The sequence below is a fragment of the Solanum verrucosum genome, unplaced genomic scaffold (assembly GCF_900185275.1).
Source record: "Solanum verrucosum unplaced genomic scaffold, falcon-dt-bn FXZP01000214.1, whole genome shotgun sequence".
NCBI classification, from domain to species: Eukaryota; Viridiplantae; Streptophyta; class Magnoliopsida; order Solanales; family Solanaceae; genus Solanum; species Solanum verrucosum.
The window spans coordinates 1,284,207-1,308,387 of record NW_026020059.1 but is presented as its reverse complement, the minus strand read 5'-3'; the positions used below and the strand labels follow the sequence as shown (position 1 = coordinate 1,308,387).

General features: G+C 34.4%; 2 protein-coding genes across 3 annotated transcripts in view; one reads left to right on the top strand and one right to left on the bottom strand.

The window, feature by feature from the left end:
* Positions 1-9,826, bottom strand: part of LOC125823317 (probable LRR receptor-like serine/threonine-protein kinase At3g47570) — a 91,758-nt gene extending 81,932 nt beyond the window's left edge. Inside the window, exons 1-2 of one of the 2 annotated variants that reach the window (XM_049502709.1) lie at positions 7,112-9,826; positions 6,133-6,667 (exon numbers count right to left, since the gene is read on the bottom strand). In XM_049502709.1, coding sequence (XP_049358666.1) covers positions 6,171-6,667; positions 7,112-9,818 — 3,204 coding nt within the window. In that variant the 5' untranslated portion in view covers positions 9,819-9,826 and the 3' untranslated portion in view covers positions 6,133-6,170. Of the gene's footprint in view, positions 1-6,061; positions 6,668-7,111 lie in introns of those variants that run through there. The other variant, XM_049502708.1, reaches the window with a different exon arrangement.
* A 12,883-nt stretch (positions 9,827-22,709) lies between these two features.
* Positions 22,710-23,762, top strand: LOC125823256 (hydroxyproline O-galactosyltransferase GALT3). The gene has a single exon (XM_049502653.1). The coding sequence runs from the start codon at positions 22,713-22,715 to the stop codon at positions 23,760-23,762; it is 1,050 nt and encodes a 349-aa protein (XP_049358610.1). The 5' UTR covers positions 22,710-22,712.
* The last annotated feature ends 419 nt before the right edge of the window (positions 23,763-24,181 follow it).

Genomic DNA, 24,181 nt, shown 5'->3' with positions numbered 1-24,181 from the left:
GAACTTTTATCGCAAATAAGAAATAATTATTTACCGAGTAGAAATGATATTTGACTGGGCAAACGAGCATGAAATTGAGCTCCGATTGAACGAGCATGTCCGTATCATTATTTAAGACATTTACAAAAAGAATCGGGTCATTTCACTATCGTATGAGGAAATTACGGCCTTTTTAGTGAAAGATTAACTGCTGTTTTTCTGGTGCATAACAACCATGTACTGTTAGAAAAATCTCAGACTGTGTTCATTTGGTATTTTGAGCATATCGGGAGTTCTAGAGATCGGAATGGAGTGATTCTTACGGGTTTCTTCTTGAATTGATATGAGGGTTAGTATTCAATCTTCAATTCGACATTTTTCTCATAATTTCTTTATCTGGTTTTTTTCCCTATCCGTAAATCTCTTGGGAAAAATTGGGGTTTTATCGATTTGGACTCCCTTTTTGATGAAAAAGGTAGATTTACGATCTTTATGTTATGGGTAAACTGATTTTAACATAAAATTATTGATTCATCGATTATTTTCATCATATTAACCGCGTACAATTTGGACTTTCCCGGTAAAGTTAAAGTTTGATAAATCGAGAATTTCAAGGTCGATCTTAACTCCGTTTTTTATGAAATTTCATATTTGAACTTATCTAAGCATGGGTAAGATGTTTTTTCAAGAGATATTTCATTTTCGAGTCGGGGTTTCGGATCCGAATATTTTAGGCTTCTTCAAGAACGTGGATCTTCCTTCAAATTGAGTTTGTTAATTGATTTCAACTCCGTTTTCAAATTGGTTTTCACCATTAGCTTCCAAATACTTTAAGGATCATTTTACATAAAAAATTTCTAGATTTGGGTATCATTTTCCGGTATGAGACTTTTGGACCGTTTTGCCCTTTTTCCCTAAATTTCTTGATTTTGGTGTCATTGGACTCGAATTGTGATTGTGATTAATTGTTTGAATAGATTATCGTGATCCGGATTATACTCGGTAGGGAAAGTCTCAAGTCAAGTAACTTTTGGAGTTCGTTTTAAGGCAAGTGGCTTCCAAACTTTGTAAAACTCTTAGACTACGCATGACTACTTTCCTAATTGTGTTGGGGAGTAATGAGGATTGAGGATGAGTTTTATTTGTTGATTGAAATTGTTGTAAATGAAAGATGGGGAATAAAACGAGCTAAATATGTTATATGTGACTTGAATTTGTTGAATAAGTCATGTGATAACTGATATTGAGGGGATAGAAGAGCATGAGTAGGCTATGATTGATACAGACATTGTGATTGAGACAGGTGATGTGTAATGTTATGATGTGGTCGTGATATGGTTGTGATTGAGACAGGTGATGTGTAATACTATGATGTGGTCGTGATATGGTTGTGATTGAGACAGATGATGTGTAATACTATGATGTGATCGTGATATGATTGTGATTGATGACATGTGCATATTCATTATTCATCCCATGTGTGAACTATCTGTTGCATGAGTTCTGAGACATTGATATGAGGATGGATGGATATGAGACACAGTTGAGACTAGCTCCGGCTAGAGATATATGAGATGGACTAGCTCCGGCTAGCGGTTTGGATGCCGATGGGATCCGGTTTCGGCAGTGATACATGGTCCATGTGTGGCCCCCATAGGTTCTGATTTGAGTATTCAGCGCAGACTGATTACATCAACAGATGTGTATCGTAGGACAAACATGCATCACGACTACATGACATCATTATTGCATTTTGCATCGCATTTGCCTTATCTTTGTCTGTGATGTGTGGATTGTATCGGTTTACCCTTCTTATGTGGAATTTGATCTACTTGCTCTTATTTGTTGATCTGAGGTTGATGAGAATATACTGTTGGTTCTGGCTGTTGAATATGATCTGTTTAGTATATGTTGGTTGGTTTGCTGCTAGATTGAAGTTTCGGTGGCTCGGTTGAGTTTGAAAGGAGTTGTTTGTAGCTGTTAGTTTTGCTTAGTTTAGAGTTACTTGCGAGTACATGTGGTTTTCGGTACTCACCTTTGCTTCTACACAATTGTATAGGTTGACAGCTCTCTCAGATTCGGCTTAGTATTTTCTTTAGCAGATTGAGCTTCGGGACATACTCGAGAGGTAGCGGTTCATTCCAGACGTGCCCTTGAGTTATCTTTACTTTCATTTTTGTTCTATTCGAGAACTATACTCTGAGACTTGTATATTTTTATTTGAATTCTGTATTTAGAGGTTTGTACATGTGACAACCAAATTCTGGGTAGTGTTGAGTCTTAATTAAAGTCTTCCGCTTATTTATTATCTTTTATTCTCGTATTTCTACTTCTCTATCGTTGTGGTTGGGTTAGGCTGACGTGTCCGGTGGGAAATGGACACGTGCCATCACATCCGGATTTGGGGTGTGACAATTACTATATTCTTAAAAAAATTATTTGACTTCATATATCTTAATACAAACTGAATCACGAGAAAACTATAATATAATATATTTCATCAAGAGCATTGCAGTACAACCAGAATTTCCAAAGAGAAAGCTATAATATTTATTTAATAACACCCAACATTTTTTTCTCTTGCTACTAAAGCAATAAGTATGTAAAATGTAATCTCATTAAAAAATTCCACATCCAACACTAGTTTTCAGAAGCTATTGTCTTCAAAAGTTTGAAAAAACTTAACCAGTTATCATACTGCAAAAGAAATGATCACATAAAGTTAGTAATCAATTAACTAGAGCATTTCACGAATAAATATTTGATTTTATGAAAATTAACCTCATCGTTCAATTGGTCACCCTCCTCACAATACTTAATGAGAAGTTTCTCTTGTTCTTCTTCAATGGTGGCAGAGCAAGCTGATCTCTCGATCAATAGACTCTCTAATTCATATTTCAAGTCAAGTATTTCCCTTCTGAGGTCAAGTGCATTCGTTACTTTCTTGGTCATCTCACTAAGAATTGAAAAGCACCATATAAATATCATGAAATCTTAAGAAAAAGAAGACAAACGTCAAAAACTAAAAAAGACATAGCAAAAAAGCTTACTTGATAAAATCTCGTTTTGCAGAAGTCATTTGGTAATGAAAGTTTAGAGCAAATTAAGAATAAAGAAGCTTGATTTATTTTGGTTTGCTATATCACTTGCTTCTCACAAGAGGTAAACCCTTTAAATAGATTGTTTTCATATTGCTTTTACCAAATATAATATTTGAAGTTCACATTGTAATAGAAAGTTAATAAATTTTGAGAGATTTTGTTGCTCAATTTGATGAGATGAATTGAATTTGAGTTTATCCTAAAAAGGCACTTGATTTTGGATAATAGGTAATTAAATTATTTCAATATTAAATTATAAATTATAAATTTAAATTTAATAATTGTTTTTCTAAATAAAGGTAACCATGTAGATTTTATGAGTATGAGTTCTTTATGAATCCAAGTAATAATGCTAACAAAGATGGGTTGACTAAGAGCCCGTTTGGATTAGATTAAAAAAATAGCTTTTAAGTCAAAATAAAAAGTCAAACTAAAATGACTTTTAAGTAAAAAAATAAAAAGTAGGGGTAAACCTACTTTTGGTTTTTGACTTATTTTAAGTCATTTTAAACTTATTTTAAGTCATTTTTACTTTGCCAAATACTTTCTAACTTATTTTAAGTTATTTTTTGTATTTTTCAACACTTTCCAGAAGTAAAAAACTGACTTAAAAGTAGGTTTGACCAATTTTTAAGTCAATCCAAGCACCCTCTAAATCATCAACATAAAGAATTTTAATTCGGCAATTAGTCAGAAATTTTTGTATCAAATATACAAGGAAAAATTACGTAATTACACGACTTATGGTAACATAATCTGTAAAAATCTCTATCATTTGAATTAATTACAAAAATCTTCTTTTTCCTTCTCTCTTTTAACATTCGAATTTATCATTTCACCTCTACCGTATACATTACAACTTTGTTTGTGTACAATGTATCTAGTCCAAATGTTAATATTGATAAATAACTAGGGGTGTGCATCGGTCGGTTCGGTTCGGTTTTATGTATTATCGGTTCGGTTTATCGGTTTTTGGTTTTTAAATATGCTAACCCAATAACAAACCAATAAGATATTCTTTATCGGTTTTCGGTTTATCGGTTTTTGGTAGTTATCGGTTCGGTTTTCGGTTTACCCAATAAGAAAATGTCAGTAAAATATTATATGACTTCTCACTTCTCTAAATATAATACGAAGGCTATAATTACATGTCACCGCCAAAACATAGTATGAGATTTTTTATGTTAATCAAATTACAGACCTTTACAAACTTGCAAATGCTACAACCTACAATTACAAACTAAAACTAAAATCAAATAGTCCAACAAGACTAAAACTAAAACTAAAATCAAATAGCTACATTTGCGAACCCTTACTTTAGTCTTTAGGTTTTTAGTAAACAATAAAAACTAGTAAAGCGACATAGTGTAAAGTGGATAGAGTACTGATAATTTAATATAATTATAGTGTCTAGTTATATATATTAAATTATTAATATTTAATAATTAGAATGGGTAAAATAGTAAATTATTACCGTCTTAATGGGTTATCGGTTTACCCAATAACCCAATAGTAAAAACCGATACCGAACCAATAACCCAATAACTTTTTTTTATAAACCCATTAAAAACCCAATAACCCAATAACCCAATAACAATAACCCAATAACATTTTTTCGGTTCGGTTTATCGGTCGGTTCGGTTTTTGCACACCCCTATAAATAACCCCAATAATTTCAAACTTAAATCAGTATGAATCTTGTTTATAGTTATGTATCTAATATATAACTTATGTATATTTTTCTATGTATTAGGTGAAGAAGCAATGTATCCACGAGTTTTGAAAAATCTGAGATTATTGTAATTTGAGAAGCTTTCGGGATAAGATGTAATTAACGCCAAATTGTTGAGGTTTCTGTAGTTTATAAAATATACAAGTAGTCCAAATTAACTTTTTCCTATTATATATTGTAATTTGTAACAACGCGCATCTCTTGCATTCTCTTTAATTTAACTAGATAAAGTTATTATAGATAATTAATATATTTAATTACGAAGGCAATATTTTGAGTAACATTTGGTCCAAACTTTTGTTAGTCACAATTAATTTAATGATTTAACGGTTAAAAACATACCTAACTATTCTAGTTTTTTATATCTGAATTATTGAGAGTGTGAGTTTCCTACCTACTTATCTCTCAATAGTTAGTGAAACTCACCTTGACTAATTTTTTATGATGTATGTATACTCTCTCTTTTATTTAAAAATTCTAACACGTGCCACTCCACGTGGAAAAATAATTTATCATGATCAATCTAAATAAAGTAGTATTAGGTTAAAAGTTAAAACTATTACCGTATAATTAATTTATTTCAACTGTGACATCCACCATCTTCTTCTTCACCTTCTTAGCCATGGTCTCGTCTCTGTCTTGACATCTCCTACTTGAAGCGGGAGAGTTTAGGATTTAAGGAAGCCAATTAAAAATATATTAAAAAATTAATTGTCAACAAATAGAGATATTATATGTCGTGTGGATGGAGAATTTATGGACAATCATGCCTAGAAGATTCTCCACCCTGTTTTTGCACAACTATATACTCAAATTCCCCTTTTTATATGTCTCATATGTATTAAAAAGGATTTTAAATCGAAAGTTATTTACATGTCATATCAAATAAAGTTGATTACCATTTCATATCCCTCACTGCATTTTCAATTCTTCTTTGTCACAATTTATATACAACTGATTTCACAAATTTAGCTTACTGTTAAAGATATGGTCCTACTCATATATCACATTTTTTACTTATTAGAAATACAAGACATCCAATCAGAAATGTCACGAAATCTCCCACTCTTCAGGGGTGCCCTCAGTGTTGAAGAACATGTACTAGGGTGTATGTGCGACTTGTTTAGATCATGAGCTGACATAAAAGCAAAAAAAACTACTTTCATAGTATCAATAATTAGTATCGGTGAATGGGATAGGATGGAAAAAGGAACTCCATCCATTACTCAAAAAAAAAAAAAAACTCGACCATATCCCTTAATTTCTTGGTCACAATTCACATTTTGTGAGGCTATCTATAGTACTAATTGTAAATAGTACCTATTTCAAAGTTGTAATTCTATGTATATTAGCCTTCATCAATAAAATTCTGAAGATGATAATTTGATTAGCTTATTACCATCTGATCTATCTATACTATTATTTATCCTCTTAGACTCTAGAAATAAGTTCTTGATTGTGTGAATCTCTTTCAAAGCTATGCTTATTGGCATTCGATCTCTTGGCGATGAGCTACTACATAAAAGTCCTATTTTCATGATTGAGATCAAGCATTCTTGTATAATAGTGCTGGTGTTTAGCTTGGATATATGCTCATCATCTTGAAGTATTGCCTTTTCTCCCAAATCACTTGCAATGTCCTCATATATATTGTGTTCTTCATATGCTAAAAGCAATGATGCATCAGCAATCTCCGTGACACGTCTAGGCAGATGGGATTTGACATATTGGTGAATATTCAGGCCATCTTTGAAGATCTCATCGGTTGGCCTTCTACCGGTACACAACTCTAGCAACATGATACCAAAGCTATAAACATCTCCTAGAGTGGACACATTTACACCTGATCCATATTCTGCAAGATAATGATGAATTATGTTGGGACACTGAACATATGTTCACTCACATGAAAATGACAACCTCATATGAATGCTTAGTTATTGATTTGTTCATTCGACACCTTAAGCATCACAAAGATAAGCTCCCTTCGTTTCAATTCATTTGTCTTACTTTCCTTTATAGTCCATTTATAAAAGAGTGTCTCTTTGCTTTTTGACAACTCTTTTAAATTTCAGCAGATTAAAGGACATGTTCGTACATTCTATGTAACTTTAGTTTAAGACGACAAGATTCGAAAGTATTCTTTATTTTTCTTGAACTTTGTGTCAAGTCAAAACCACACAAACAAATTGAAACGGAGGGAGTATATGAGATTGAGGTACACAAACATCTTACATGTTAGGACCCCTGATAAGGGAAATAGATATGCAAGAGAAATCAACATGGATTAATGACATACCTGGTGGGATATAACCAATAGAACCCTTTAGTGCAATAGATGTATGTTTGTTCCATGATGATTTGAAGAGAACTTTTGCCAATCCAAAGTCACCAACATGGGCAGTCATCTCTTCATCGAGGAGTATGTTGCTCGGTTTTAAATCACAGTGAACAATTGGTACTTGGCAATTGTTGTGGAGATAATCAAGTGCTGAAGCAGCATCTATTGCGATGTTTAGTCTTTGGATAATATTGAGGTATTGCTCATCACCTTTCGAGTGCAGCCAGTCATCTAAGCTTCCATTTTCCATGAACTCAAAGACTATGCATTTGAAATCATTACCTTGGTAATCGATGCTTGAACAAACAGCTATTATCTTAAGTAGATTTCGATGCCTTATGCTTTTCAAAGCTCTACATTCATCCGAAAAGCTTTTCAAAGCACCTCTTTGTTGAAGGTTCAATACTTTCACTGCCATAACTTTATCAAAAACCTGAAACTTTCCTCTGTAAACAGAACCAAAACTTCCTGTACCGACTAGATTATCCTCAGAAAATCCATTGGTTGACTTGAATATATCTTGGTAAGTTATCTTTGCTGTCAAAATTGGATCATTAAATAAAGTAGGTTCTTCATCATCAAAATGATCAGACTGCCTTTCTCTTGAGGACCGTCCAGTAAGATCTCTCTTTCTCGACTTCCTAATTACTATATAGCAAGCTGCAAAAGAACACAAAAGTAAAAATAGAAATGCAACCGAAATAATAATTGCTACTTTTATCCTTGAACTAATGTGTTTCTTTGATGATGCATCTTTTTGTTTAGGGCATGTAGGAAAATTGTAGTTTGGAGGACCTCCACATAGTTCATCATTCCCTGAGATTGAGATGGCGGTTTCATTTGCAAAGATCCCTTCAGTTGGTACTTCGCCTTCAAGTTCGTTGAATGAAAGATCAAGCTTCCTAAGATATGGAAGTTTCCCAAGAAACTCAGGTATTCCTCCTGAGATGTTATTGTGTGACAAATCAATTTCTTCTAAACCTCTTAAACCTTGCAAGGATTCAGGAATTTCTCCTCGAAACAGGTTGTTATTCGCTATGAAGCGCTCTAAGCTGACACAGCTACTTAGAGTACTTGGAATTTCACCTGATAATTTGTTATGTGAAATATCCATTTCCTTGAGATTTATCAACTTTCCAAATTCAGCTGGCAAGGAACCGGTCAACGAATTGTTCGCTAAGGCTAAGGAAATCGAAAGAGAAGAAAAACCTGCAAGCTCCTTTGGTATGGAACCAACAAGATTATTTCCTGTAAGGTTTAGCCTTGATAAGCGGATGCACTGCCCGAGCTCCGGAGGTATGTTTCCTTCTAATTCATTGTCCTCAATGTGTAAAGTAGACAAAGATGTTAAGTTACCAATAGAAGATGGAATCCTTCCTGATAACTTGTTTCCATTCAACAGCAGTCCTTGCAGGAGTCGAAGCTTACCTAAAGACTCAGGAACACTGCCTCTCAAGTAGTTATTATCCAGTGATAGAAGGGTCAAATTAACAAGATTTTCTAGTCCTGTAGGAAGAGAACCAACTATCATATTATAACCAAGAGCAAATATTTCTAGCCTCGTGGAAAGGTTACCAATTGTTTTAGGCAATTCACCTCCCAAAATGTTGTCCTCAAAGCTAAGAACTTGCAAACTTGTGCAGTTAACTAGGAAATCAAGAAACCTCAAATCCCCACTTGTGTTTCTTCCAAGACTATTGATCTCAAAGTTCATCCTATACAACCCTTGCAATTGTCCTAAACTCGTAGGGACATTTCCGGTGAGCTTATTTTGAGACAATTCAAGTACACCAAGTTTTGTTGCATTTGATAATGAAACAGGAATTGGTCCAGTGAAATCGTTCACAGCACCAGCAAACACCACAAGATTCGAAAGAGTAAGGCCTATATCTGATGGAAGCTCTCCATACAACAAGTTTTGAGTAACAGAGAAATAGTAAACAGAGGATATATTGAAAAGAGATTGAGGAATTGTACCATTCAACTGATTTCCATAAACTTGGAATATTTGCAAGTTTGACAAACGTCCAATATCTCGAGGTATTGGTCCTTGTAGATTGTTGATTGCAAGGGAAAGACCTCGAAGAGTCGAAAAATTTCCTATCCAAGATGGGATACCTCCTGTTAGATTGTTGCTTCCAAGGCCTAAATAATTCAACTTTGAAAGTGAACTGAACTGATCAGGTAATACTTTACCAACCAGACTATTATATTCTAGAGCAAGTGATCTAAGTTCTTTACAGTAACTCAGATTAGCAGGAATGGTTCCAGTAAATGAATTCCAAGTGAGATTAAGATGTTGCAGTTGCAAGAGGTTGCCAATTTCCATAGGGACTTCACCATGGAAGCTATTATTCCTAAGATTTATCGTTGTTAGGAACGTGAGGTTCCCAATAGAAGACGGTATGGATCCAACGAGCTTTAGTGATCTCAAGTCAAGAATCATGACTCTTTGAAAGGAGGGGTTGCATGTTATGCCTGTCCAATTGCAGTAATGGAGAGAATTGTTCCAAGAAGACATGACTTGGAATGGATCATCAGTGATTCTACTTTTGAAGTCTAGTAAAACTTGTTCATCAAAGGTTGAGACTGTCATAGACATAACAAGAATTGAGCAATAGATGTATGATACTAACAACTTGAAAGTCATAAAAGATAGTTCCATTTTGTTTGGGAGTACACAACAACACTATTTCCTGTTCTTGTTTTGAATAGTGAGACTTTCTCTTTGTTTGAATTCTTGTTTGAGAAGTAAATGGCAAGTGCCTCGTGAAATTAATCGTAGACATTGTTGACAATATCTTTTCCAACTCTTACATGGTATCAGAGTATGCAGAGGTCCTAAGATCGAATTTTCATCGCCACCCATATCAAAAAGAATCCTCACGTGCTTGGCCCATGAAAATAAAAATCAGGCCCACATGAAGGGATGTGTTGAGAATACAACTAAATAATAGAAATGTGCTCTCTCTAACAGCTCAAGATTTAAAATGAAATTGTCACATACTTCAACAGATCGATATCACAGTTATAAAACAAAAAAAATCATGCTTTTATTTTACTAGTTTTTACAGAAGAATTTTTCCAACCAATTATGCTAGAGTACAAATTCTCTCTATCTTTTTAAATTTTTCCTCTACTAAGGGTGTGGGTGAATTTACTTTTTCAGCACTCTTTACTACTCCCTTTGTCCCTAATTACTTCTCCACTTTTCTTTTTTTAGTTATTCCTAATTACTTGTTCATTTTGACTAATTAAGAAAGGACAAATTATTTTAACCTATTATACCATCAATTAATTACTATGAAAAGGTAGAACTTCTTGAAAATTTTGAATTTTTAAATTCACCCACTTCATAATTAATAGGAGTAAAATGGTAAACTCACTATGTCAATTATTGTTTTGGCATGTCAATTTAAAAGTGGACAAGTAATTATGGGAGTAAGAAATATGAAGTTTGAGATGATATTTTGCAATAAGGATTTATTATCTAGAGTGCATACTTGGTGTGTTTTTCCAATTTGGTCGGCTTGCATTTATTGGCCATAGTAATAAAGTCGTGGGTGGTTTACATATCCTTCTCAAAGGATAAGTTATATAGTTTTCACCATTAAATGCATATCTGAGGATGTATTTATTTCCATGTTTTTGTAAAAAAAAAATATTATTTACCCTTAAAACAATACAGTTTAATTTGTAGACGTGGCTCAAGGATACGTTGCTCTGGAGATAGGCGGGTCCACAAGGGTGACACCGGGCTCAAGTGTCCCATACTCAAGATGTTTGGGAGCACGGTTGCATCCTCTGGTCAGGGCTGAGGAGATGCCCAGTGCCCATTGTTGTTGAGTCGAACTTGAATAGGCCAAGATCAATTATAGCAAAGCAGCCCAATACCACATTAAATGGTTATGGATCCGGGTTTATAAATAACATATTCCTAGTTAATTAATGTACATTTCAGTTGAACTAAATAAAAGTTCAGTTAGTTTACATACACTGGTGGACAAAAAGAAAGTATAGCAAAGCATTTTTAACTTCAATTATAACACATTCATAAAGTTTTCATTGACAAATAATTAATCTTGATTTGAAACCAAAAAATTAGCTAGCAATAAATAAACTTAATAAGAATAAGAGCGAGGTTGTAATATGATAAATGAAAAAAGGAAAAGTTCCTCTGTATATCATGCATAAGAAAATACTAAGTAAATGATTTTTGAGATATTAAGCTTTTTGTAAAAGTGGATCCAATCTTCATAGTTCATATCATCAAATGTTGTAATAGAGTGGTAAGTAAACATTCATCCTTAATCAAAGGTCTGATGTTCGAGCTTGGGCATGGAGTCACTTTTCTGGGTAGGGAAGGGGATATAGGGGAGGGGACTACCATGTGGGGAATCGAACTCTCACCAACAAGGTGGGAGTTCAGGAAGCCTGCCAACTGAGCTACTAAGACTCCACCATATGCAAACATGTATCTCAACATAACTTTATAAATCTCAAGATCTACTATTATATACGATAAATACTTGAAAATTCCTTGGTAATAATCCTATTTTTGATAGGTTGTTTTTCTAAAATAGAAATATAATTGGCCCCAAGCATGAGAGAATACTAGACGTTAGGTAATTTCTCCTCCAACCAGGATACATTACAGTAAAAATAATTTTTAGCAATAATAAATATGCACATTAATAAAGATAGCTAAAATTTTACCGATATTAGTTAATTGTGTCTTTCGATCTAATGTCCCTATATGCTTTAGAGACATTTACAAAGAGTATTAACCGTCTCTAAAAACATTTTAATGCCAATTAAGTTTTTGTTCTTTAATTAATTGTCACTAACTTCTTTCAATAATCCTAAGCAACAACGAAAAATCCTACAAGACTTTCTTTGGCAAAACACCAGCACCATCAACAACTAACTTCACTAGAAAGATCATAACTTCCTCATACAAACTTCAAATGTGGCGATTCTTTTTGTTATGATTCCGAAATTACGATACAGATGTTGGATAAAGTGATAATCATACCCAGGATAATGTCCAAACTAAATAGCAATAGGAAGAGAGTAACAACGACACCAAATATTTAAATGGGGTAAATATGATACACAAATAAGTAATACAATAATATTGATGAAAAACTTGATAGTGTCAAAAGACTACTACTCAACACTTCTTTTATTTCTTACAACTCACAACAATATTACTTCCACAGTATTTTCTCACAAACTAAGAAATAGTTTGTGGATTACTCTCTATTGGTTCTCTATTTTGGTGTATCTTCAAGTGTTCAATTACTACTCTATTTATAGAGTTTTTGAACCTCTTGATTACATCATTAGTGACATAATGTGGTAGCCAAATTTCACAAAATTTGGCTGCCATACTCTACCAAACTTTGACTACCTACTTCCACAAATGTGGCTTGCCAACTTTCACATTTGTGGCAAGTAAGTTCAACAAATGTGGTTGCCAAACTAGTTGCTGCCAAGATTTTGTTCCCACAAACCTCTTCCTTAATTTTGATTTTTCTTCTTTACTCCAAGGCTTAATCTCAATCTCTGAAAATCTTCAAACTTGAGAGGCTTTGTAAAGATATCTGCAACTTGATCATGAGATTTCACATACTTGAGCTCTACCTCTTTCTGGGCAATGCATTCTCGGATAAAGTGATGCCTTGTGTCTATGTGCTTGCTCCGATCATAATACACTGGATTCTTTGCAAGTGCTTGCGTAGATTTGTTATCAACACAAATCATTATGGCTTCAATTTGTGGCAAATTGAGTTCCTTCAACAATCTCCTCAACCAAATAGCATGACACGTACATGATGTCGCTTCCACGTATTCAGCTTCACAAGTCAAAAGAGTAACAATTGATTGTTTCTTTGAACTCCAAGAAATAACACAATCACCCAAGAAAAACACAAAACCAGATGTGTTTTTTCTATCATCAACATCTCCCGCATAATCACTACACAATATCCCATAAGATTAAAATCATTGAAAGAAGAATAAAATAGTCCAAGGTCGATTGTACCTTTTAGGTAATGAAGAATTCTTTTAGCGACCTTCAACCGCAAAGAGTATATCTGATCTCGTACATGTCAAGTACCTCAAACTTCCTACCAGACTTTTGAACAGAGTGGAGTCCACCTTTTCTCCATCATCAAACTTTGACAATTTTGTTCCACTTTCCATTGGGGTGTTCACGGGTTGCAATCAAACATGTTGAACTTATTCAAAATCTCCTTTGTATAGCTTTCTTGAGATATGAAAATGTCTTCCTCCATTTGCTTCACTTCTAGGCCCAAGTAATATGACATGAGCCTTATGTTCGTCATCTCAAACTCAAGGGACATAGCTTTCTTGAAAGCTTCAAATAAAGATGGGTTGTTACCCGTTAGAATGAGATAATCAACATAAAGACAAACAATCATAATATCTCCATTAGTGTGAACTTTAATGTGAAGAGCATATTCATGGAGACAATGAGTAAACCCATTGTCTTGAAAGTATTTTTCAATGCGACTATTCCAAACTCATGGAGCTTGCTTCAACCCATATAAGGCTTTATGTCAACCTCAACACCTTATCTTCATGACTTTTAACCACAAAACCCAATGGTTGTTGAACATAGACTTCTTTTTCAAGATATACATTCAAGAATGCTAATTTTACATCTAGTTGATGGATATTCCACTTCATTTGCGCCGCTAAAGAGATCAATAGACGGATTGTCTCCATGCGAGCAACAGGTGCATAGACTTCCTCATAGTCGATGCAAGGCCTTTGTTTGTAGCCTTTAGCGACAAGTCTTGCTTTGTATCTCTCTACCTCTCCATGAGCATTTTTCTTTGTCTTGTATATCCATTTGACTCCAATTGCTCGATGGTCCTTGGGAAGAGTTATTAACTCCCAAGTGTTGTTCTTCTCTATTGACTGGATCTCCTCCTTAATGGCTTGTCTCCACCTTTTGTCAGTAACAACTTCATCAAAATTCATTGGTTAACTATCAGCAAATAGACAACACAAAAAATCAAGATTAGTAATTTTGTCTGTGCCATAGAGTTCTTGGATGTTCCTCATCCTACGTGGTCTTTCACTTGAACTGTCTTGAGAAGATTGAGATGCAACATTTATTGGTGAATGAGGCGGGGTTGCAGTGTCATGGTCTCTTGTTCTTCTTTATCTCCAAAGTGTAGAGGAAAATCATATGTTCTTTCTTCCGAAGTCTCCCAATTCCATGATGCTTCTTCATCAAATTCAACATCACGACTCACACCACCACCTTTTATTGCTTGGATTGTATAATTTGTAGCCTTTTGAACTCACTTCATAGCCAATAAACACATAGTTGACACTCCGATCGTCAAGTTTAGCTCTCCCTTGATGTGGAATATGAGCATATGCTATGCTCCCAAAGATTCTCAAGTGCTTGACATTTGTCTTTCTTCTGCTCCATGCTTCTTGAGGTGTCTGATCTCGTACATTTTTTGCTGGAGATCTGTTGCTCAAATAAACTGCACAAGAAACAGCCTCGGCCCAAAATTCTTTTTGTAGATGTTTGGCTTTCAACATACATCTAGCCATATTAAGAATTGTTCTATTCTTTCTTTCTGCAACTCCATTTTGTTGGGGCGAGTAAGGTACCGTTACAGGGCGACAAATTCCATGAGATTGACAAAAGTCATTAAATTCTTTTGAAGTGAATTCGTCTCCTCTATCGGAACTTAATGTTTTTATTTCATAGCCACTTTCTTTTTCTACAAGTGCTTTGAAATTTTTAAAAGGAACAAAAACTTCAGATTTTTGCTTCAAGAAGTATACCCAAGTCTTCCGACTGAAATCATCAATAAAGAGCAAGAAGTATTTTCTTTTACCAAAATAAGGTTGATCGATTGGACCACACACATCGGTGTGTATAAGTTGAAGTGGCTTACTTGTTCTTGATGTAGTCTCCTTTGAAAAACTCCTTCTTGCATGTTTTTCAAGAAGACAAGCTTCACACAATTGATTTGGATGGTTGATTGACGGTATCCCATCAACCATGTTCTTGTCTCCCATTGATTTGAGCACTTCAAAGTTCAAGTGCCCAAATCTCATATGCCAACACCATGAGTCATCTTGCACATTGGCCTTCAAACACTTTGCATCGATAATTTTAAGATTCAAAGGAAACAACCTATTCTTTGTCATATGAACTTTAGCAATTAAGTTGTTACTTGAATCTCTAAGCCAAAGATGCATATATATTTTTCATATGAATATCATATCCTTTTTTCAAGAAGTTGACCCAAACTCAAAATAATACTTTTAAATTTTGGCACATAATAAACATTGTTAATCAATTTATGGCCACCACCTTTACAGGATATCAGAATCGTACTTGTCCCTTCAATTTGGATCTTTGAGGTATCTACAAAAGACACATTATTTTTCACCGTCTTCTTTATCTCCACAAACTTATCTTTGTGGCCACACATATGATTACTTGCTCTATTGTCAAGATACCATAAATTGCAATTATCTGTATCTTCTTCTTTGAGTGCTAATAGCAACGTTGACTCATCTTTGTCTTTGTTGTTGTCAACAAGATTAACTGTCTCTTCAACATTACTACGACATTCCCAAAAGTAATGTCCAATTTTATGGCAGTTATAACATTCAATTTTAGATTTGGCATACCTCATTTCATTTGTACCTTGGTAAGCTCCACGTCCTCTACCTCCTCGTTGACCACCTCTGAATGACTAGTGACTTTTATCTTTATTGTTGAAATGATTGGTATAACTTCTTCCTCTTCCTCGGCCTCCACGGCCTCGCCATTGTCCATTTCCTTTGTAACTTTTCTCACCTTCAAATCCTTTGAATGATGCCTGAGTTTTAAGAAATTGCTCTAGTGGCTCTTTTTTTTCTCCTTTTCATTTTCTCTTCGTGGGCTAGTAAAGAACCTTCCAATTGTTCTACCGCCATAGAGTCTTAATCTTTAGATTCCTTAATAGCACACACCACATAATCAAATTTAGGTGTTAAAGAACGAAGGATCTTTTCTACCACACGCACATCATTTACTTCCTCCCTATATCTTCTTAGTTGATTTAAAACATCCATCAATCTTGAACAGAAATTTGAAATGGATTCGGATTCTTTCATTTTAAAAACTTCAAAGTCAGCCCTTAGAGTTTGAAGTTTTATCTTCTTTACTTTATCAATTCCTTGGAGAGAATTTTGTAAAATCTCCCAAGCTTCTTTTGAGGTAGTTGCATCAGCCACCTTCTCAAACATGCCATCATCCAAACATTGATGGATAAGAGTGAGGGCCTGTTGATCTTTCTTTCTTGTTTTTAACAAGACCTCATTTTCATTTGAGGACAAAGTTTCCTCATTAACGGGTTCTGTATACCCTTTGTCTACAATGTCCCAAACATCTTGAGAGCCAAGAATGATTTTCATTCGTAGACACCATTTTTCATATTTTCTCTTGTGAGACAGGAGAACTGAAAGGACAATAGACTATTATTTGCTATGGCTCTGATACCACGTTGTTGGACAAAATGTTAATCACACCCAAGATAATGTCAAAACTAAATAGCAATAGGAAGAGAGTAACAACGACACCAAATATTAAATGGGGTAAATATGATACCCAAATAAGTAATACAATAATACTGATGAAAAACTTGATAGTGTCAAAAGACTACTACTCAACACTCCTTTTATTTCTTACAACTCACAACAATATTACTTCCACACTATTTTCTCACAAACTAAGAAATAGTTTGTGGATTACTCTCTATTGCTTCTCTATTTTGGTGTATCTTCAAGTGTTCAATTACTACTCTATTTATAGAGTTTATGTACCTCTTGATTTCATCATTAGTGACATAATGTGGTAGTCAAATTCCACAAAATTTGACTGCCAAATTCTACTAAAATTCTACCAAACTTTGACTACCTACTTCCACAAATAGCTTGCCAACTTTCACATTTATGACTTGCCAACTTTCACATTTGTGGCAAGTAAGTTCAACAAATGTGGCTGCCAAACTAGTTGCTGCCAAGATTTTATTCCCACAACAGATCTAATGGTTCAATACAAACACCAGTTGGAGCTCATTTGAATTATGTAGTACCATTAAAGCTCAATGATAATAACATATCAATCTTCAAACAAGCACTAAAACTCATATGAAACCTCCCGAATGCAAATCAAGAGAGAAATTTGATCATAAAATGCATTTCAAATATGTTAGATTCATCAAATCATTCATCCGAGGTCAGAGATTCATCAAATCATTCATCTGAGATCAGCACTTAATGTGCACACTCTCTTTGTCACCTCAGTTTTTGGGGTGTGCTTATTCCATTTTGAAATAGTTTAGGAAGGTAATATGAATCTAGTTAAGTTTAGATGTACCACTGAAATTTTGGTCATAGTTTAGAGAGGTACTTAGCTTGTCTAAAGAAATGTCGTAAAAATGTGCCCATTTGGTAGATATATGCTTTGCTTACTCAATAACGTTTTTATAATTGACAAAATATTCATGTGTTTCCTTTGAGCATGTTGCAAGCAGGGGTGAAGCTACATTTTCCCTGAGGGGTGTCAAGCGATATTTGTTCGCATGAAAATTATGTTTTATATATCAGGTGGAATTTGAGTCTACAATGGTGAAGTAAAAAGTCTTTGATATGCTATTTTGATGCTGGACTGCTGGCTGGTGTTGTGCATTGTAGGTTAGCACTATGTTCTTTCTTGGTTATCATTTTTTGTTAGCATTTGTTGTTGAATCATTTGTTATTTCTTAACTTTGACAAAAAATATATGAAGAAAAAACTTCATAGTATATAAGATTAGATGTTTGAATTAAGGGGATTAGGAAGAAATAACAATTTTTAATGGGAAAATGCATAAGTACCCCGCAACCTATACTCGAAATCCCAGAGACACACCTAACCTTTACTAAGGTCCTATTATCCCCCCGAACTTATTTTATATGTAATATTCTACCCCTTTTTGGCCTATGTGGCACTATCTTTGTGGGCCCAGTGCATGTTGACACTTTTTTCAAGATAGTGCCTCGTAGGCAGAAAAGGGGTAGAATATTATAGATAAATTAAGTTCGGGGGAGGGGGGGTAATAGGACCTTAGTAAAGGTCAGGTGTGTCTCTGGGATTTCGGGCATAGGCTGGGGGGTACTTATGCATTTTCCCATTTTTAATTGATCATCCATCAGAAATGTCACGATCCGACTTCTCGAGTCATGATGACACCTACTATAATCCACAAGTAGGGAAGGCAATCCGTAGCCAGAACGACAAGTAATGAGTACAAGGATAGAACTAACTAAAAATAGCACTAGCAATAAGAAAAGACAGAAATGGAAGCAAACCAAAAACTATATATATATATATATATATATATATATATATATATATATATATATATATATATAGAAACCCTCCTAGAACCTCTAAGTCACGAGTACAGAGCTGTCTAATATAAATAAATACAAGTCTCAAAAGTGGACCACCATAAGCCGTCTCAGAAGCAAAAGGCTAGCTAATATATAAATAGAATGAGACAGGCTGATCCAGAACGCCAAGTACTCACCCTCGTCTCTGATATCCACAAGGTGCAAAAGATGGCACGATCGATCATTGTTGGTAGCTAGTACTAGGACTTGCATCACAAAAAAAAAGATAAAGAGAGTAGCATAAGTATCAAAACAAGGGTATTTAATAGGCATCAAATGCTGACTGAGGTAAAAGAAAGGTAAAAACACTCTGAAAAAATAGAATCTAGACACACAGAGGTCAAAGCGAGTATGAAAAGAAAGCACACGAGCACACCAAAAGTAAATCTAAGTATAGCTAACTGAACCTAACTGGACCCCATAAGCTCAGAAGGTTTACTCGTGCACAAGTTAAAGTAAAACACGAACGGACCCCATAAGCCTAATAGGTACACAGAATAGCTAAGTCTACTAAGGAAGAGTACCACGAACTGAAAGTCGGGCTCCCAACCCAAGTAACCATCAAGTCCAGTCAACTCCCAACTCAGCTAGCAAGAGTGACAATCAATCTAGGCCACTCAGCCAGTCCACTCCCATGGGCCTAAGCCGCCCAGCTAGCAAGAGTGAACCCAGGACTACAATACATGCAATATCACAACACACAGAAGAGACAACAATTTATGCAATTCAAGTATTTCATCAATCAATCATTAAGGCTTACAACAAGGTCATTCACAAACATTATGATCATCACATAACTGTTTCATTTCAACCCCTTTTTGTTCATTAAAATTTATCAAGTGCAGAAATAACGCTTCACCTCATTTTCATTACTCCCAATACACAAACAGTGAAGGAAATACACGAATTCTACTAGAACACAAGATTTAGGCGATCACTTGTCTTAAATCGATCAATAACTCACTAGAAGAGTTGAGTTTTTCTCTTCTGACTAATGTTCAAAGCTACACAATATATATCAATCAAGTATTCACAATATGTTTTTGGAAACAACATTACCACATCAATTTCTTTGAAAAATGGGTCAATCCACTCAAAAATCGATTTCTAAAAGAAAGTTTGAATCCGAAATCAATACTTGAAAATGTTACTGAAGGCCTTAGGAACTTATTGGTGAAAACCATTTCGAAAAAGGACTCAAAATCAGTTCATAATCTATATTTTAGTTTAGAGCTTGAGTTCTTGAAAAACCTTGTCATTTACCTATCAAAATCCCAAATTTTGATGTTAAAATCTATAAATAATCAAAAGGAAATGAAGTTTTAGGATCACAAAAGCTTTACCCAAATGATTTAACACAATAAATCCTTTCAAAATCGCCTCCAAGGATTTTGCCAAGCTCAAAAATGAAAAATGGGGCTTGAACCCCAAAATTTTCAGACATAAACTCTCTCTGATGTCGCAAAAACGACCTTGGGTTCACAAAAGCGAACCCCGCAAAAGTGGAGACCTTCACTTTCGCGAATCAGGGTTCACTTTCACAAATATCGCAATCGTGACCCATGGTTCACTTAAGAGAACCCCGCTTAACTAAGACCCTTCTCTTTCACGACCAGGGTCTAGCTTTCGCAAACATCGCGATTGCGAGTCACCCTTCGCGAAAGCAAAGCACACCAGCATCAGAAAAATAAGCCAACTCTCAAAATATCAAAAGGACTCTCGGGATTCGTTTGAAGCCCCGTGCACACAAACCACATACGCAAATCAATCATACTCGACGTTCCAGACTCAATAGAACCATCGAAACATGAATTTGAGGTCTCATTGACCCGACATCTGTTAAAATCACAAGAAACTAACACAACATCTAAAAAGACTAAAACAAGTTCGAAACCTCTCAAAAATCAACCAAGACCTCACATAAGCCTAAAATCCTCCCTTGAATTCAACGGAACTCTCGGAATTTCTATCTGAGCATCCGAACCCCGAATGTTGACCAAAGTCAACCCAAAGGCTAAATTTCTATGATTTCACAACTTAGGACCTCAAATCCTAAAAAAGACTCCAAATCTAAAACCGACAACTCTCACAGACCATATTCCACATTCTGGGATGATAGAATCGACGGAATTCCATTCCGATCCTCGAAACTCTAAAAGACACCGAAAATCACTTTCTTAACAAAATTAGCCTTTCAAACTCAAAACTTACAAAATTCTCAACTTTAAACTCAAAGTTCGAAATCAACTTTCAAAACTCAATCATAAAAGACTCGGGGTCGATATTGGGAGGGGAACAACGGTAAGATCACGAAGCTTTCCAAGAATGACCGACCAAATCATTACACTCACTGTTCAATAAACCAAAACCAATTCATGGTTGACGAATTTGCGATCATCTTTACAAGAAAATATCTGATAGGTTTCTTAAGTGATCCATTATTAAATAACCACTAATCAGAAAATCAGAGCAAGTTGTGTAATCAAAACTGTATTTTTTTTTTATATTATTTTTGTTAATTGATCACAAGTACATTGTGAATGCTTTTGGAAAGTCTCATTTGGACGGGGTTGGACAGTGTGTAAATGAGAATCGATGAATAAAATTACAAATCTAAGGGAGGTTAAGCTCGATCCATTGTTTCAATAGCTGTTTCGCAAAAATTAAGGTTTTGACATAAACTATACAAGTTTTGCACAAGTTTACAAATCTAGCGTGGTAGACAAAATTAGCTATAACATCTCAACTAGATCAGTTCTATACAAAATATTTTCCTCTGCTTATGTCTTAGGGATTCCGTTTGTATGAGATCAAGTTTGTATAAACAGTTAAAAAGTGTTGCACAAATCCCTCTTTTTTTTGTTCTCCTAATTTGACGTGAATTGATTTGAAATAGTAAACGTCTTGAAATTAATTAAAAGTATGGCAAATAGTAGTAACATGTCATGCAAAAATACCAAACAAAGTAGTACAAATACATTTGACAATTTGACTAAAAATGCAAGCAAGCCAAATGTGAAGTGAGGCTAAAGTTAGGCCAATTTCAATAACACCTTCCGCCAAGATAGAATACATGCATGCATGTGACTGCAAAGTACAGCCACCTCTAAATTGCAACCCACGGAAAGGCAACCCCCTCCCCCTCCCCCCCTCCCACAAAGCATATAAAATACACCGATTCCACTTTGACAGAAAATTATATTTTTTATACATTAATAAATTATTATTTTTATATATATAATGGGTATTAAACCACCTCTCGAACTTTTTCGTAGATTTACTTTTTTATATTTTAAACCCTTTAAAGAAAATTCTAACACCACTACAAATTTGACCCCTTCATTAAAAAAAAAAGGCGCAAAGAACCACTAATCAGTTTACTAATATAAAAGAATCCAAAATGTCTTGCAAATAAAACAGAACTGAAATAAATAAACTAAAATGAAAATGAATTTATTGTAAACTTAGAGAGACAGTGACCCCTTAATAATTATTTATGTAGTTAAATGATTGTATATAATTTCATTCAGGTAAGAAAATTATTTTTTATAATAATAAGATAACATTTTTTTAAGACGGACTAAATAATAAAAATGACACATAAAATAAGACGGATGGACCCTTCGAGGTGGCCTAGTGGTTTGGGCTTGGGACTTCCATGTTGGAGGTATCAAGTTCGAAACTCTTTACCAGCGAAAGCAAGGGGTTTGCCTTCTGGGTCGAGCTCGTCGTGCTGGACTTGCTTAGTGCGAGTTACCTCTCCTATATAGTTTGTGAGCTATTGCATAGGAGCAGAGGTTTTACCTTGTGCGCATCCAAAAGATAGCGACTGCGGATTTCCTTTGTCATCAAAAAAATAAGACGGATGGAATATTTTTATTTTTTTCTAAGCACTGAGTATCGTAGTGGGAAGAGAGATATATAATGGATTGTATCCTAATTTTTATTTTATTTTGTCCACATGATGAAAAGTCAAAAGTGGTAGACTGAGTAACACGATATAGCCAACTAAAATCTTTAAACTCAAGCAAATATTGTACACTTTATGATATCTAATTAATTTTCACATTGAAATAATGTCTTCCATTAATCTCCCAACTCATTCTCTCAAATATTCCCTCTTCAACTTCTTTTCTTCACAAAATTTTGCTTTACATGTTACCATGAAAACATACAAACCAAATAGCCAACGTTTCATCATTTCCTCATTTTTCTTCATTATTTTCCTTTGTATTATTGCTTCAATCAACCAAATTCGATTCGATAGCTTTTTAAAGTTCAGTAGATGTGCTTTTTCTCAAACAAATATTACTCATTCTTCTACAAAAAACATTCTTGATATAAATTCATCTACATTGTCAACCAATAACGACGAAATCCGAATTCTCATAGGAATCTTAACACTTCCCGATCAATACCAAAAGAGACACTTCTTACGTCTAATCTATGGTACACAATCTCCAATAATAGGTGCAAAAATTGACATAAAGTTTGTTTTTTGCAACTTAACAAAAGAAGATCAAAAAGTATTAGTAGCACTTGAAATAATGCGTTACGACGATATTATCATCCTCAATTGTCAAGAAAATATGAATAAAGGTAAGACATATACATATTTTTCAAGCTTACCAGAAATGTTTTATGACCAACTTTATTATCCACCTTATCATTACGTGATGAAAACGGATGATGATACGTATATACGTCTTGAAAATTTTGTACAATCTTTAAGGCCATTACCTAGGGAAGATTTGTACTATGGTTATGTTATACCATGTCCTAGTATGGACCCTTTTGTACATTACATGTCAGGAATGGGTTATTTAGTGAGTTGGGATATAGTTGAATGGATAAAACAATCTGATATTCCAAAAACTCATTTAGAAGGACCAGAAGATAAGGTATTTGGAGAGTGGTTACGAGATGGACATCGAGCTAGACATAGGTACAATGCTAAATGGTCAATGTACAATTATCCTGAGCCGCCTACGCGATGCACGCATGAACTATGGCCAGACACCATTGCAGTTCATCTTCTAAAGAATCAAGAGAAGTGGATTCATACACTCAATTATTTCAATGTTACTAGGGGACTTAAACCATCTAAGTTGTATCATATACCTTAGGATAACTAATAGACATATTTTCCTCTCTTTTTACTATAGTTCATCAATATAATATTTCTTTTATAGAATTATTGCTAGATGGAAAGTGAATAAGAACAGTTTTTTCTAATTGTCTTTGTTTTGTAATTAGTTAAGGAGTACTCTTGATGCAATTTTGAAAGGGAAAATTAGACAATTTTCATTGGATCAAAGTTTCTTACTCAAAATAACTTGATTATTATTTATTACTCTCTCCGTCTCAATTTATACTCCCTGATCCATTCTTATCTATATATTGCTCTTACTGAAATTAGATGGTTCTTAATATTTGTCATTTCACAAAACTAATGCATAAATGATATTATTCTTCTTATTTTACCCCTGTGAGTTATTAGCCTTGAAAAAATATTTGGCTAACATAGAAAAATTAAGTAAATAAT

Excerpts from the sequence above, each read along its gene's own strand:
- LOC125823256 (XM_049502653.1), top strand. The coding sequence starts at position 22,713 with ATGTCTTCCATTAATCTCCCAACTCATTCTCTCAAATATTCCCTCTTC.